The sequence below is a fragment of the Podarcis pityusensis genome (assembly GCF_964106645.2).
Source record: "Podarcis pityusensis genome assembly, chromosome: 9".
Taxonomy (NCBI): Eukaryota; Metazoa; Chordata; class Lepidosauria; order Squamata; family Lacertidae; genus Podarcis; species Podarcis pityusensis.
Genome location: NC_138034.1, coordinates 7,027,845 through 7,042,533, shown reverse-complemented (window position 1 = coordinate 7,042,533; position 14,689 = coordinate 7,027,845). Strand labels below are relative to the sequence as shown.

General features: G+C 43.7%; 1 protein-coding gene and 1 long non-coding RNA gene across 10 annotated transcripts in view; both read left to right on the top strand.

The window, feature by feature from the left end:
- PROM1 (prominin 1) overlaps positions 1–14,689 on the top strand; it is a 112,555-nt gene that overhangs the window by 49,463 nt on the left and 48,403 nt on the right. For 7 of the 9 annotated variants that reach the window (XM_081019878.1, XM_081019882.1, XM_081019879.1 and 4 more), the window contains 3 exons: positions 1,630–1,688; positions 5,484–5,510; positions 10,740–10,945. In XM_081019878.1, coding sequence (XP_080876004.1) covers positions 1,630–1,688; positions 5,484–5,510; positions 10,740–10,945 — 292 coding nt within the window. The remainder of the gene's footprint in view (positions 1–1,629; positions 1,689–5,483; positions 5,511–10,739; positions 10,946–14,689) is intronic. The other 2 variants (XM_081019881.1, XM_081019885.1) reach the window with 2 other exon arrangements.
- Positions 12,611–13,782, top strand: LOC308485010. Its single transcript, XR_013990294.1, has 2 exons — positions 12,611–12,873; positions 13,314–13,782. It is a non-coding gene; the product is annotated as an uncharacterized lncRNA (long non-coding RNA).

Below are 14,689 nucleotides of genomic sequence, written 5' to 3'. Positions count from 1 at the left end.
TAATTTTTTGTCTTTGTTAAGTCTTGTTTGGGGATCAATTCTGTTTATGGTGTCCTTAAGTGGTTCTGTAAGTGCTTCCTAAAACTTTTTATAATAAATTGCAAGAAGTCCATCTGGCCCAGGTGCTTTTCCCATCTTCATTTGGTTTATTGCCATTTGCAATTCCGATATCTATATGGGTGCATTCAAAATTTGCCGATTTTCCTTAGATACTCAGGATATATTACAATTACCTTAAGAGTCCATTGTCTTAAAGTTCTCCTTCTCACAATGATATAATCAAGTATATTAAAAAAATGCTTGTCTTATCTCTTTTGGGCTAGTCAAATGCTTATCCTCATCTACAATATTATTTATGGTCCTATTCTTCCTTTCTTTTTTGAGCTGCCATGCTAAAAGTTAACCCAGTTTATTAGCAAATTAAAAAAAATTCTGTTTCATCAATTTGCTGTATTTTTCGCTCTATAAGACACACCTTTTTCCTCCTAAAAAGTAAGGGGAAATGTCTGTGCGTCTCATGGAGCGAATGTGTGGTCGATCGCTGGCTCCCTTTCCGGCCCCGGCCCCTTGCCCAGGCCTCCATTGTTGAATGTTCTGCAGATGGAGGCTGTTTGTTTCCCCAGTGACATGTGACTGGCTGATTAGATTATCTGTCTGGAAACTGTAGAAATGGCTCCCTTTCCTTTCCTAAAGAAGCTGCAGACCTGTGAGCTGATCCCCCCAAAATGGGGCTTTCCCCCTTTCCTCCTCTAAAAACTAGGTGCATCTTATGGTCAGGTGCGTCTTATGGAGCGAAAAATACGGCACTTTTCATCTCTTGATTAGCTGACATTGAAAATTGTGCTGCAATAGCTAAAGAGCTCTTAATGCCATCGACAACGATAAACGTTGGGCTGAATCTTTGTACTAGCCAAACTGTAGGGATTACTTTTGGATCAGTAGCGATGGGTATGAACTTAGTTGATTCTTCAGGTTAGTCACCATCTAGTCGCTTAGACCTGGCCTACATATGTGACAAAATGAGCTGGTAAAATCCTGAAGTGAAGTGTACTATTCCAGATGTCAGGAGCTTATCAAATTTTTGAATGCTCTCCAAGTAACAAAAGGCCTCCCTGCAAATAGAGACTGGCATAACAGGGAGGGAGTTGAGCCACAGCTTATCTCCGTGATATTTTAATTCTTTCTTCCCGTGTATGTGTGTGCACCTTGGGCCAGTCACTATCTCTTAGCATAACCTATAAATGGAATAAATAAATAATAAATAATGCCTATCTATATGTTTCAGAAATACGACACGCATCTCTATGGTCCGAGTGGTACAGTCCACTCTAGCACTTCATTTTCTGCTGTAAATAGGGAGTTTGTCGAAAGACCTCCCAAATTTCGACAAAGTCAAGCTGATAAAGGCTGGGTAACACGTCCCATAAAATGCTTACCTCTAAACATTTTAGCAAAATTTATTTCCCTATGTCTCCAAGTGTAAAACTGCATATGTAAGCAGAGACTCTTGTATTTCATCAATAACCACCAATGATATTTGATCAGCATATTTTGTTTGAATGGTTTTTAAATTTACAAAAATCTTGAGTTTATTCTCTAAAATTTGGAAATGTTCTTGCTTTTTTTCAGATCTTATCAAAAAACTAGCACAGCAATCGTTTGGCAAAAACCCTGATGATTATCAAAAGGTAACTCTTTCACTTGTATTTATTATGGTTTGCATATGACTGTGTGTCTGCATTTGTGAAGCTGATCTTTTTAACAACAACAACAACAGAGCACAGTATGTTAACTTTGCCACATCTGCTTCTTGTTTATCTTTTAAATAGAAAGTTTCCAGATGCAAGTGTGTCAAAACTGCATGATAAGGTTTCATTTTGCTTAGCTTCACATCAAATATTTTCCAAGAAGATTTTGGGGGATATTTTTGATCAGTGTAAACAGAAACTCTTGCTTCCTTTGCATAGGGTTTTCTGTGACATTTCATCTGAACGGCTGATTAAGATACTGATGAGTAAAGATTTTTAGGCAAACCGAAATATATGAACACGTTAGTATTTCCCTTTGTGGCGTAGATTTTATTTATGTAGCCCATGTCTTCCAGTTCTGGAGACTGGATATTAAGCATCTGATATTGGTCCATATCTTGTTCCCCATTGCATTATCAGCTCCAGAAAACACACACTACACACTGCACTCCCCATTTTAAAACAACTACTCCTTTTCAGGGAGCATCTTCCAAGTAGGGGGGAGGGGGGTGTGCCATAGGCACAGGCAAAGATAGGATGAACGTCACTGAATGGCTTTCAAACTGTATTTCTTGATTATACATTCAGGAAGGGTAGACGACTGTCTTTGAAAGACAGCTTGCCCACTACTTCCAATCTTTCCCTGTGATTACTGGCTACTGGGTCTGTTCCCGAGTGCATGCTCAGTTCATGAAGGGTGACAGTGAGGTTCAAAGCTGGCTGTGCCCTCTAAAACCTATTCCTGCATCCTTTGCAATATGCAGGGTTGGAATGGAAGACTGCAGAAAGTGTTCCCTAAAGGCGGAAATCTTGAAAACCCACTGGCATAAATTTATTTAAAAGATTAGTTGATTCTAACTTGGTGATTAGAATAAGTGCTGTGGGTTTATGCACCTCCTTTAGTTTCTGGTTTGTAGGCAGTCTTTAGCTAGCAAACCATTGTTTGTTCAATTTTGCCTTCGCAGCAAACTATGGTTATCTCACATGGTGGTAGGGAGGGGAGATGCACACAGAGGTCTTCTGATCGCCAAACCATGGTTTTTGATTGGCACAGTGACTTCTGAACTGAACCAGTCCTTTTACCTTTTCAAAGAGCATTTAAGTGCTTGTTTTGGGTGAAATGCTACCTGTAATTTTGGAAGCCCACAGCTGTGGATGTATTCACCCATTCTGACTAATCAGAACATAGTAATTATGGCTTCAGAAAGGCATGGTCATGAGCAGTGGCTGCAGCTTGCAAACCTTTGAGGGCTTTTTTGTTATTTTGGAAAGAAGGCGACTCGAATTGCGTCATGCAAAACAAAGAGAGAAAATCACTTGATAAACTTAATAATGCTGGTTGTATCAATCACAGCATCATTCAGGTGCTTTTAACCATCAGTGTTGGAGTCAGTAAATCATGGGCTCCTTTTGAAAAGTTTTGTAGGTAGGAAATAGTAATAGTCGTGATTCCTTCAGGTTGCAGTATTTCAAAAAGTATAAACCAGGAGCTTCTTAGAAAACAAAAATGCCCCCCCCCCCAAAAAAGGCGAACTTTCAATTGACTTGCCAGGACAAAGCACCGCCTTTTGGAAATCCCAACTGGACATCAATTCCACCTTTGAAATCCCGGTAATGTCCTTCTTTTGACAGTCTATCTCCTGATGACCTCTTTGCTCAAATTGCATTGGGGTTTGTACAACTGGCCAGTAGCAAGCAGTGCAGTGGGACAGAGAGGCTTACCTGACCTCCAGGCAAATCAGTTGCTGCTGCTTACCAAGAGACACAAGGTGGTGGGCAGTATCAGCATGCCATCAGGACCACCAGATTGGCCCTGCTGCTGTGTTTGCACCATGCTGACCACTGGCTTGCTGCTGCCTCTCCCAGTAAGCACCAGTGGCTTACCTGTTTGAAAGTCAGGTAAGAATCTCTGTCCCATTACAGTGTATGCTGCTGCAAATAGCTATAATATACTTGTCTCCTGTGTGGTTGTGCTTTGTTGAAAAGAAACCATTATCGGAAGTTTCCCAATATCCAGGCTTGAGACAGACTTCAGAAATTTGTAAAAGCCTGCATTAAATGATAAGTGAGGTTGTGAAGTCATTGAATTCTCCCAAGCTTGGATAAACAAATAGAGGAGGAAAGTTTGTCTCTTTGCTCCTTCTTTTTTCCTGATGCACTGGGTTTCAGTGCTGTGTGGTTTAAAACTCAAGGAATCATGGAAGAGCAACATCAATCCTAGTGTCCAGGCTTCGTGCCCTGGTGCACTATTCCAGAGACAGAAGGGGACAAATCACCCTTTATGCCTTCATCACTACCACCACGACTGGGAAGGGAAGGGGGAGATTTTCCCAAGCCAGACAATAGGGTCAAACACAAAAGATGCCCTTGATAAAGAGTGACTTTCTCAAAACATGTTGGGAACATCAAGACCTGTGCACATGTGCTCTTGTGTGTGTGTAGCATGCTGCTTGCACAACTGAACATCACCCTCACTTCAAATTCTGACTCTTCCTTCTACTTAACACTTCTCCTCATGCAAGGTGATTCCTTCCCTGGTTTGAGGCAAACAGCAGTTTGCTGCTCCATTTGCCCAGCTGCTTCGATTAAATACCACAGGGAATTCAATTCCCTAGATAAGGTTGTGCAGTTTTAAAGGTGGTAAACAACACGTCTTACGTAACCGTGTTTATTCAGAAGCAAGTCCTGTTGAATTCAATGGGACTTACTCCCAGATAAATGGGGTTAGGATTGCAGACTTAAGTGTAACGTTCTTCAGGGTGTAAAAATAAATAAATTCCACCCCTTTTGTGATGGAAAACAGTAGTCCAAACAGTAATAAAAATGTTTTGTAGTGTTCAAGTCAGAGGAATTGGGAAGAAAATGCAAGCTATTCTGCATCTGGCCCTCTTTAACAGAACACAAAGTGTAATAATAATAATAATAATAATAATAATAATAATAATAATAATATTTTTTATTTATATCCCGCCCTCCCCAGCCGAAGCTGGGCTCAGGGCGGCTAACAACAATAAAATCGTACAACATTCTAAAATCATTTCACTATAAAATTAATTCAACTCAAATTGATGGCAACCATTAGGCTAAAGTTCTGTGAAGATTGCCAAAGGAGGGGGTCAGACTGTGCCCTGACCAAAGGCCTGGTGGAACAGCTCTGTCTTGCAGGCCCTGCGGAAAAATGTCAAGTCCTAGGGTCCTAGTCTCTTGTGACAGCGTTCCACCAGATCAGAGCTACAGCCGAAAAAGCCCTGGCTCTAGTTGAGGCCAGCCTAACCTCTCTGTGGCCTGGGACCTTCAGGATGTTTTTGTTTGTAGACCGTAAGTTCCTCTGTGGGACATACCAGGAGAGGCGGTCCCGTAGGTACGAGGGTCCTAGGCTGTATAGAGCTTTAAAGGTTAAAACCAGCACCTTAAACCTGATCCTGTACCTCACAGGGAGCCAGTACAGCTGGTATAGCACCGGGTAAATTGAATACAAATAAGTAAAAACCATGAAAATCCTAAACCATTTGATTTTGCAAAATTGGCAAGATGCCTCTGGAACTACACTGCATCATGGTTTTGTGTGTGAATACCTGATGTGCTAAACTGCTTACTGACCTTGTACATTGTTTTTTACTTTGATGGGCATCATACACATTATCTTTGGGTGCTTAATTTATTGCTCACCTGCATTCTTTTTATGCATGCTGCCTCTGCATCATATATACTTTCCATCTGCCTTGACTTCCACAGCCAGAAAATGTTGTCCTCACCCTTCAGGTAAAACCTCTTATTGTTTCCGATGCACACTTTGTTTGGAAAAAAATATATTCTCAACTAGGGTTGCCATATTTCAAAAAGTAAAATTCCTGACACCCGCAGGTGTTGAGCTTTTTCTAGGAGACCACCAAAATTGGGGGGGGGGGGGGCAAACCCAAATTGTTGAGCTTTTGGGGGGAAACCTACCCTCCCAATAGTGATTTTAAGCTTTTGGGACTTTTTCTGCTGCTTTTTCCATCGCGATGCCAGACATTTCACCAATTTGGCAAAATTCCCCCCCGACGCCATTTTTAGATCCGAAAACCAGGACATGTCAGGAATTTTCCTGACGTATGGCAAGCCTATCTTAACTAACATGTAACCTCTTCTGATCATGGGTTCTAACGTTCTAGGTGGAGTATTTTCAGAATTGTTAATTTGGTTAGTTGATATATTTTGTTGTGGTTTACGAAAGGAACCTAACATTCCCATTTCCCGCTATCTAACAAAAACCCTTAACTCTCCTTGTTACTGTAATTAGGTCACTGGTATAAATGGCCATGTGTTGCAGTTGTTTGCACTTAGAGCTATTTTCATTGAGGAAATGGGGGGATCTGAAGCAGATTCACTGAGAGTAGAACTGGAGCATGAGTAAATGTAGCTGGTGGGAAACTGGCTTGCAACGAGCCCTGGAGGAAGGTGTCCGACTGCTCTCCCCCCCCCCCCCGTGCTTTTAATAGGCGGGCACTCACAAATGTGTAATAGCAGTGGGAGAGAAGCCAGCTAATCTACAAAACAAAAACATTTTCCAAGTTGGTAAATGAAAGCGATTCACATAATAGTCACGAGGACAATGCACTGCCCAGCTGGCATCAAAAATCAAGGAAGGGTCTTCAGAACATGCAGGTTTCCTGCTAGATCAAAGGGTTGTCTAGACCAGGGGCCAGCAAACTTTTTCAGCAGGGGGCCGGTCCACTGTCCCTCAGACCTTGTGGGGGGCCGGACTATATTTTGAAAAATATATATACTGTATGAACGAATTCCTATGTCCCACAAATAACCCAGAGATGCATTTTCAATAAAAGGACACATTCTACTCATTTAAAAACATGCTGATTCCTGGACCGTCCTTGGCCAGATTGAGAGGGCAATTGGACTGGATCCGGCCCCCGGGCCTTAGTTTACCTACCCATGGTCTAGACCATAGCTGTCAACGTTTCCCTTTTTTAAAGGGAAATCCCCTTATTCCAAATAGGATTCCTTGCAAGAAAAGGGAAAAGTTGACAGCTGTGGTCTAGACCAGCTTCAAGGTTTTCAGCTGTGACCAGCCTGATGCTTCCACAAAGTCTACAAGTAGCATATGAAGTCATTGGCTTTGCTCTTTCCTGCCCAGAAACGGAAGATCCTGAGTTTTGCTTCATTCAAGGAAAAATAGGTATATAAAAAGGAGAATTCAGGAAAAAGTATTCAGCAAAGTGTGGAAATATAGACTGTAAAGGGGCCCTTTAAAGTGAGTTCCAAAGCTTCCCTCTTCAAAGGTCAGATTGACGTGCTTCAGAAAGTTGCACAGGCAGTAAAACTAGGCTTAGTTAGATTGGTGAAAAGTCCTAAATTATTGGTATAGGAACTCAAGAGTGGCTTGTGAGAGCCATGTAGTGTGAGCTTGGAGCAACCAGCTCAGACCTCCTCACATGCTGAGCTTGTCAGGTAGACTGAACGTTGAAAAAATAAGCCAGATTGCCCATTTCCTCCCAAGGCCAGGGGAAGTGAGCTCACTAAACCGGGCAGAACAGCTTACTCTATGGTATGAGCTCCTTCATGCATTATTTAGATTTCAACATGTTAGTTATATGAGGTTGGTTATCTTACAAATTGTATAGTGCTGTCATAGCTGACAGCAAACAATGTCTAGCCCCTTTCATAAAGCTACAGTGGTACCTCGCAAGACGAATGCCTCGCAAGACGGAAAACTCGCTAGACGAAAGGGTTTTTTGTTTTTTGAGCTGCTTCGCAAGACGATTTTTCCCTATGGGCTTGCTTCGCAAGACGGAAACGTCTTGCAAGTTTGTTTCCTTTTTCTTAAAACCGTTAATACAGTTGCGACTTAACTTCGAGGAGCAACTCATAGAACGCGGTGTGGTAGCCTTTTTTGAGGTTTTTGAAGACTTTGGCGATTTTTGAAGCTTTTCCAAAACTTTCCCGACACCGTGCTTCGCAAGACGAAAAAAACCGCAAGACGAAAAAACTCGCAGAACGAATTAATTTCGTCTTGCGAGGCACCACTGTACTAAGGCAGAGGTCACCATCACGTCTTCCAGTTGCGAATTCCCCAAGTTAATTGCATTGTGCGAAGTTTATTCCCTTCTGACCTTAAGATGAGCTTCTTCTGTGACCCCAAGTTCTTCCCAGGCATTCTTATTTATGTGTGCAAGACGTGCACACCGGTGCTTGGCTTCAAGGCATCCAGCTACCTTTCCTCATGGTTGCATTTCAATTTGTAGGGATATTTCCATTCCTAGTGCTTAAACTGCAGTACTCTTGAGTTCCTATTTCTGTCTCTTACTTGGAAATCCCTTCACGCACTGCTGAGCTGTACTAGTGTGGCTCTTGCTACCTCTACAGTTGCTTTCATGCTGTTTTAGGTTATTTCTAAAAGTGCTGATCTGGATCCTGTATTTACATACCACATAAGCAGGTGGTATGTAAATAGTTAGTTTAAAATTACTGTTAGAGGACAAGAATCCCAAGACTACATTAAATGTAGCCAAATTCTGTGCGTCTGCAATTAATCGCAGGAAGCAAGTGGTATCCCATAATGACCAAACCCCCAAATGCTAATTATAGGGGGCACGCTAATAATTAACTTTAATTTTTTATATTTAAATCCTTGTTATATTCATATTGTCCTCTGTATTTCTGATATTTTTTTTATTTTTATTTTTTTATGATCTGTGATATTGTGTGTGTTGACGCTGGTCTGTGACTGTATTAATAAATTCATTCATTCATTCATACCACATAAGCAGTGTACCTCTAAAGGCAGGTACCGTATTTTTTGCACCATAACACTCACTTTTTTCCTCCTAGAAAGTAAGGGGAAATGTCTGTGCGTTTTATGGAGGGAATGCCTACGGGTGGCATGCCTACGGATTTTCCTCCTCTAAAAACTACGTGCGTGTTATGGTCGGGTGCGTGTTATAGAGCAAAAAATACGGTAAATGCCAAAGAACGAGCCATGTGGGTGGATCCATTTACACCTGAACTGATGTGGGGGGAAACTGCAGAGGCAGCAACACCCATGCTGGCTTAAGTTTATGTTGAAGTACATTATTGCAATTGTGTGAAATGTCAGAAAACAGCCTAGAGTGGTTTCAGTGTGCAGTTCTGCTCTGCAGCGCTTTTCCTTTCTGGAGCTAATTTACCCTTAACATTTTATTAATTAACTCCTCAATCACATGCGTCCATGTGAGGTTGCTTCAGAGGAAACAGGCTTGAAGGAGCAAGGGAATGTTCACAAGTATGAAATAAACCAGCCCTATGTCTTGCATTAAGGGACGCGGGTGGCGCTGTGGGTAAAACCTCAGCGCCTGGGCTTGCCGATCGCATGGTCGGCGGTTCGAATCCCCACGGCGGGGTGAGCTCCCGTCTTTCGGTCCCAGCTCCTGCCCACCTAGCAGTTCGAAAACACCCCTAAGTGCAAGTAGATAAATAGGTACCGCTTTATAGCGGGAAGGTAAACGGCGTTTCCATGTGCTGCGCTGGTGCTGGCTCGCCAGAGCAGCTTCGTCACGCTGGCCACGTGACCCGGAAGTGTCTCCGGACAGCGCTGGCCCCCAGCCTCTTAAGTGAGATGGGCACACAACCCTAGAGTCGGACATGACTGGCCCGTACGGGCAGGGGTACCTTTACCTTACCTATGTCTTGCATTGGGACGTGGGTTAAACCACAGAGCCTAGGACTTGCCGATCAGAAGGTCGGTGGTTCGAATCCCCGCGATGGGGTAAGCTCCCATTGCTCGGTCCCTGCTCCTGCCAACCTAGCAGTTCAAAAGCACGTCAAAGTGCAAGTAGATAAATAGGTACCGCTCTGGCGGGAAGGTAAACGGCGTTTCTGTGTGCTGCTCTGGCTCACCAGAAGCGGCCTAGTCATGCTGGCCACATGACCCAGAAGCTGTACGCCGGCTCCCTTGGCCAGTAAAGTGAGATGAGCGCCGCAACCCCAGAGTCGGACACAACTGGACCTAATGGTCAGGGGTCCCTTTACCTTTACCTTTTTATGTCTTGCATTGGTCCTCATAACCTGGGGAGGGTTGCTGACTAGGATCGCCAGTGGTCAAGGATGGCGCTGTAGTGTGTCTTGCTACAACTAGCAGAAGCAGAATAAATTAGGCAAAATAAGAGAAATTGTGTTAAATCTATGATTGAGTAGAATCATATAGTTGAAAGTGACCCAAGCATCATCTAGTCCAACCCTCTGCGATGCAGGAATCTTAGCTAAAGCACCCATGACAGACGGACATCCAACCTCTGTTTAAAAACTTGCAAAACTCAGGGGGTGTTTTTTTAGTGCAGAAAGCACATAGTCTTGTATCAGTCAAGAAAGCCTTTAGGCATGACTCCCTTTGGTTTAATGTAGGATTTTCCAGACTGTGTCCCTTTTTGCAGCGCTACAGTGTGCACTACAAGAACTCCTAACACAGACGACTTTTCAAAGTGTATTTTAGGGGGGACGGGACGGGACACTTAGTGCAGCGGTGTCCTTCCTGGCCTCCAAATTAGAACTGCCAGCTCGCTTCTTTCTTGGACTAACAAATGTATTGTTTTTATCATTTTCCAGAACAATGGGAAGGATTCTTCTTTGCAACTCCAGGATATCCTAGTTAATAATTTTCTAGTACCCCATGTTCCAGTTTGTACAGTTGCAGCACAAGGATGGGATTATGCTGCTGCTAGACTTTTCCTGCCCCTCTCCTCTGTAGCGTGGGCTGCATCCGGGAATGTGCATCATTCACCCCTTGGGATGATGTCAGTTCCTTTAGCTGAGAAAGCCGGATCAATACTGCACAGTGCCTCTCCAATCGGGCAAAAGTTGTACTTCCATCCAGCGTGCTGACTTAGTTAGTCAGCCCCTTTCATCGCACAGTTCTTTTCCTCCAGCATGTAGTCTGAGTTCGGTTTTGAAACTATGTCTGTAATGTGAATCTCAGTTATAATATATCTGCTTTTGCTATTGTTTCTGTCCGCATTGCAGGCAGTTTACTATGAGATCGGTTTTATAGTCTCTGCTGCTCTGGGAGTGCTGTTTGTTCTGTTGCTGCCTCTGGTGGGGCTTTGCTTCTGCATGTGCCGTTGCTGTGAGAACTGTGGTGGGGAAATGCACCAAAGACAGAAGAAAAACGCAGACTGTCAGAGGGGCTGCTTTGCTACAGTACTTTTCGTTGCCGCTTTAATCATCAGGCAAGTATAGCCAAGCTGCTCACAGTGTGAATTTTGCTTTGCCATATAAGCAAGGTGGGTTAAGTCTGGTTTATTATTTATGGAGTTTTTATTGGGCTGGGAATAATGTGCACAAGTTTAAGGGAGATAAAAGTCACTAATTAAAAGAGAGCCGCTCTGTTTGATGACCACAGGCTGACTGCATAACTATACTGAAAGATCTGGAGCCAAGCTACAGGATCAGCAGGCCCATTGGATGTGTTTAGTTGTTAGAATGTACCACTTTGTACTAATGATAGTTGAGGATATAGAATATTGTTACAAAAGCCACTCCCCCACACTCTCTGCCAGATTCCAGGGGGTTCCAGGCACTCACCCAGGGTCTGCGTTCCTTTGGAGAACTGAGACACGGCAGAGACTGTCATGCTTTAAGAAATATGGTTTACACCTTCAGTCTGCACGGAGGGAGTCCAGATCTTACAGCACGGTCATTTCAAAAGGAGCTTGTCTCCCACAGCAGTGAAGCCCTGGAGTCCAAGCCATCTTGGAGTCTCAGCCAGCCTTCAGCCAGCCTGCCCAAGATGGATCCCATTCTTTCTTCTTCCCGGAACACGTTACTGAAAGACTCCCTTTTCCTGTCATCTCACACCCAGTTACCCCGGCCCCATCAGTCTCCCCAGGCCAAAGTATTCCTCTCAGATGGCCCATCAACACCTTTTGTCATGTTAACAGATTTGCTCTTCAGAAGGCCAGCCAGGCTGGTTTGCATAAGTCAGGGCTGGGATTCCTTGTCTGACAGAGCTCTGGAGCTTGTACTTTCATCCATATCCCAATTAATCAAAATCCTACAGTTTATTAATTTCCAGGGTTTAGTGGGGTCCCCCTCAAATCTATCTTTTAATACATTCCCACTCTGCAATAGCAATACCAATACCAAGGAAAAGGTTCTAGGATAGCTAATGTTGTTTATGTAGGATTTGAATGTGAGGAGACGGTAATTCAGTCAGTCCCCCAGGTGAAGCCTACAGTGGTACAATACAGAAGAGAATAACATCATGTGAGACTGCTGACCATACAGCTTCTCTCTATGATTGATTATTGTTCTGGAACTGAGCGCGCAAGGCTTTTGCCCTTTTTTTTTTAATAAGAACTGCCTGTGCTAGCTTTTTCACTGCAAAATCAATGTATCATACCTGCATCAATTTTAATTTTGTATGTCATAGCTTTCTTGAACAAAAGGCTGCTTCCGTTTTCATTCTGAATGTATCCGTTTTGTTGCTGAGGATGGGCAATGCGAAACTTGATCCTGCTTTTTCCTTATGAGCTAGAAGCGGTCGGAACCCCTGGCCCCTTCATGACTAGACTGTACTCTCTAACATAACAAAACGTGTTTCCCAGTGTGGGCAACACAGCCTAACTTACCAATATATAGCGCTTCATGGTTGATGGAGCTGACTCAGGATTCCAGAATTAAACCCTGGTTTGAGCTTTCAGTCACCTTGAGTCATGTGGGCAGAAAGTAGATTGTGGTCCACAGGTGACCCACAGGCCATATTATGTTGGTTCACCTAGCATCCTGTTCAGTGCTGGACTTAAGGTGATGAACCAAACTGTTTACCAGTTTTTGGGTAATGGTCTTAACTCATTTCTGAGCCAGTCCAATAGGAACCAAGGATAGCCTGTCTCTAAAGGAAATGAGCAGCTCTGCTCATTTTGTCTCTTAACACAATTGATTCCCATTAGCCTCTGTGGGTTACCTCTGTCCAGGGCTGCAGTCGGGAACATTCCTAAAATGTCCTCTGTTCTTGTCCTTTCGTTCACCAGAGTTTTGGAAACAGATATCAAGGGTTATGCATGTATATGCACACAATCCTCAACATTTTGTCTAATTGTAGCTCTTTGTTTTCACCTAAAGAAGCAAGTGGTTTCCATTATCTTGTATGGAAGATGTAATGGATTTAGGGGTTGCTCGTGCGTAAGTTGCCGCCACTGCTGGCGAGGTTACCTGGTTAAACCCTTTCTGACTGAACAGCCTCCAGCATCGTGACTGTCTCAGTCGCTGGCAGAATCCGTCAGTGGGCGTTTCTTAAACTTCTTCCAGCACAAAAGTTCCTTGACGCCTAGTCTCCGCCTAGACTCCCTGCGCGGAAGCCTTCTGCGCAGGGAGGGTGTGGGCAGTGGAGGACCTGTACTCTCTCCGCTGGTCTCCGGCAAGGAGTCTTGGAGCCTCCTCTCCGATTCCCCCATCTGCCCCCCTTCTCTACTGGTGTTACGCTGATTTCCTTCCCCAGCGGACAGGCTGCCTCTCTCCCTACTGGGACCCTCTCCGCCATCCCTCTGGAGCCTTCCCTCTGCCTCTAGCTCCGATAGCAGTTCCCTGACAGAAGAGAATAAAGGGTACATTTGTGGTTGCAAGGACCCATGGAAAGGGGGTCTTTCCAATTGTAGCCCCATAGTCTGCTGTCTTTGAGTGAGTAAACACACATGTAGGAGCCTTTGGCTTCTGGTGGAAGAGAGACAGAACCCTTGAACATTAAGCAGGCTTATCTAAAATCTTTTGTTCCCCTTCCACGAGGGCAATTGTTGCCAGAAAAGAGGCTTCTGGGTATGTCTTTCCTTCTGAATCCTGCCCTTGTGCTGATTGTGGGAATGTTCAGGATGTCAGGAGAGGATATATTATTTATTAATATCCTTCCTAACTTGCACTAGCAAGTTCCTTTATGGAGCAGAGTTACATTCCCCTTCTTACATGCACAGCAGATAGCTGGTTGCAGGCTCGTGTGAGCCTCTCACTATTACACAGTTCAATCTGTCTCAGATTGAATTGTACGTTCCTGGTAAATTCCCTTGAATCCCTCTTAAAAGAATAAAGACACCACAATCTTATTCCAAGTCAGTAAAAGAAGTTTACTGACATCAGTTCATAGTTGGATTCCTGAAGGCAGACTTAGTTACAAATATGTACATGTGGATCTACCTCATATGGGGGAATAATCCCAGTGCTTCTGCTAGCTGAGAGCTAGCAGAGCAGTCCTAGCTAAAAGCTGGTCAAACGAAGAAAGAAGTCAAAAAAAAGAGGGAAGTGTGCTGCGTGACTCGTCCTTTTGTAACCTGGACAGGTAAAGTCACGCCCACTTTCTATCACATGCAAAAGGAAGGATGCTCCAGCCAGGAGGAACAGGAAGTTTTGACTGGCTGGACCAAACATGTCTTCTCTAGCATTACAAGGAATGTTGTACTTGACTTCTTCTCATGGATCACATCCCACACCGATTTGGGGCAGAGGCAGGATTTCTGTCTCTCTCCACCCCCCACCCCCCAGTAATTGGCACTTGGGTCGCCATACCAAAGTATGTGCACCCACCACCTCTTTGCTGAACATGTACTGTATATGGAAACATTTTTATATATTTAATGAAATCTTGCACTTGTGCATGGGCCAGTTGGCTTCTCAGAGTGTGATTGAGTAGCACACTCTCCTCATTTCTGGGAAAGCAAGGTCTCTAGTCATCGCTTTATTAAGGAATGTTAAGCAAAAGTTTGCTTTTCATATCACCAAACATGAAGGAGAAGTCTGTTTAATAGTCTTCATAAATGTGATCAGTGGGGTGACTGGTTTTCCTCGTTTTTGTAAAGTGTTTTTCCCACTCTGTCGGAGAGGCTCAAAATGAGAAATTATCAAAGTTTTGCAAACAGAAAACCTTCATGGTGCATTGAGCTACTGACCTTTTTGTAGTGTGAGCACAAAGACCGAAACAATCGCCT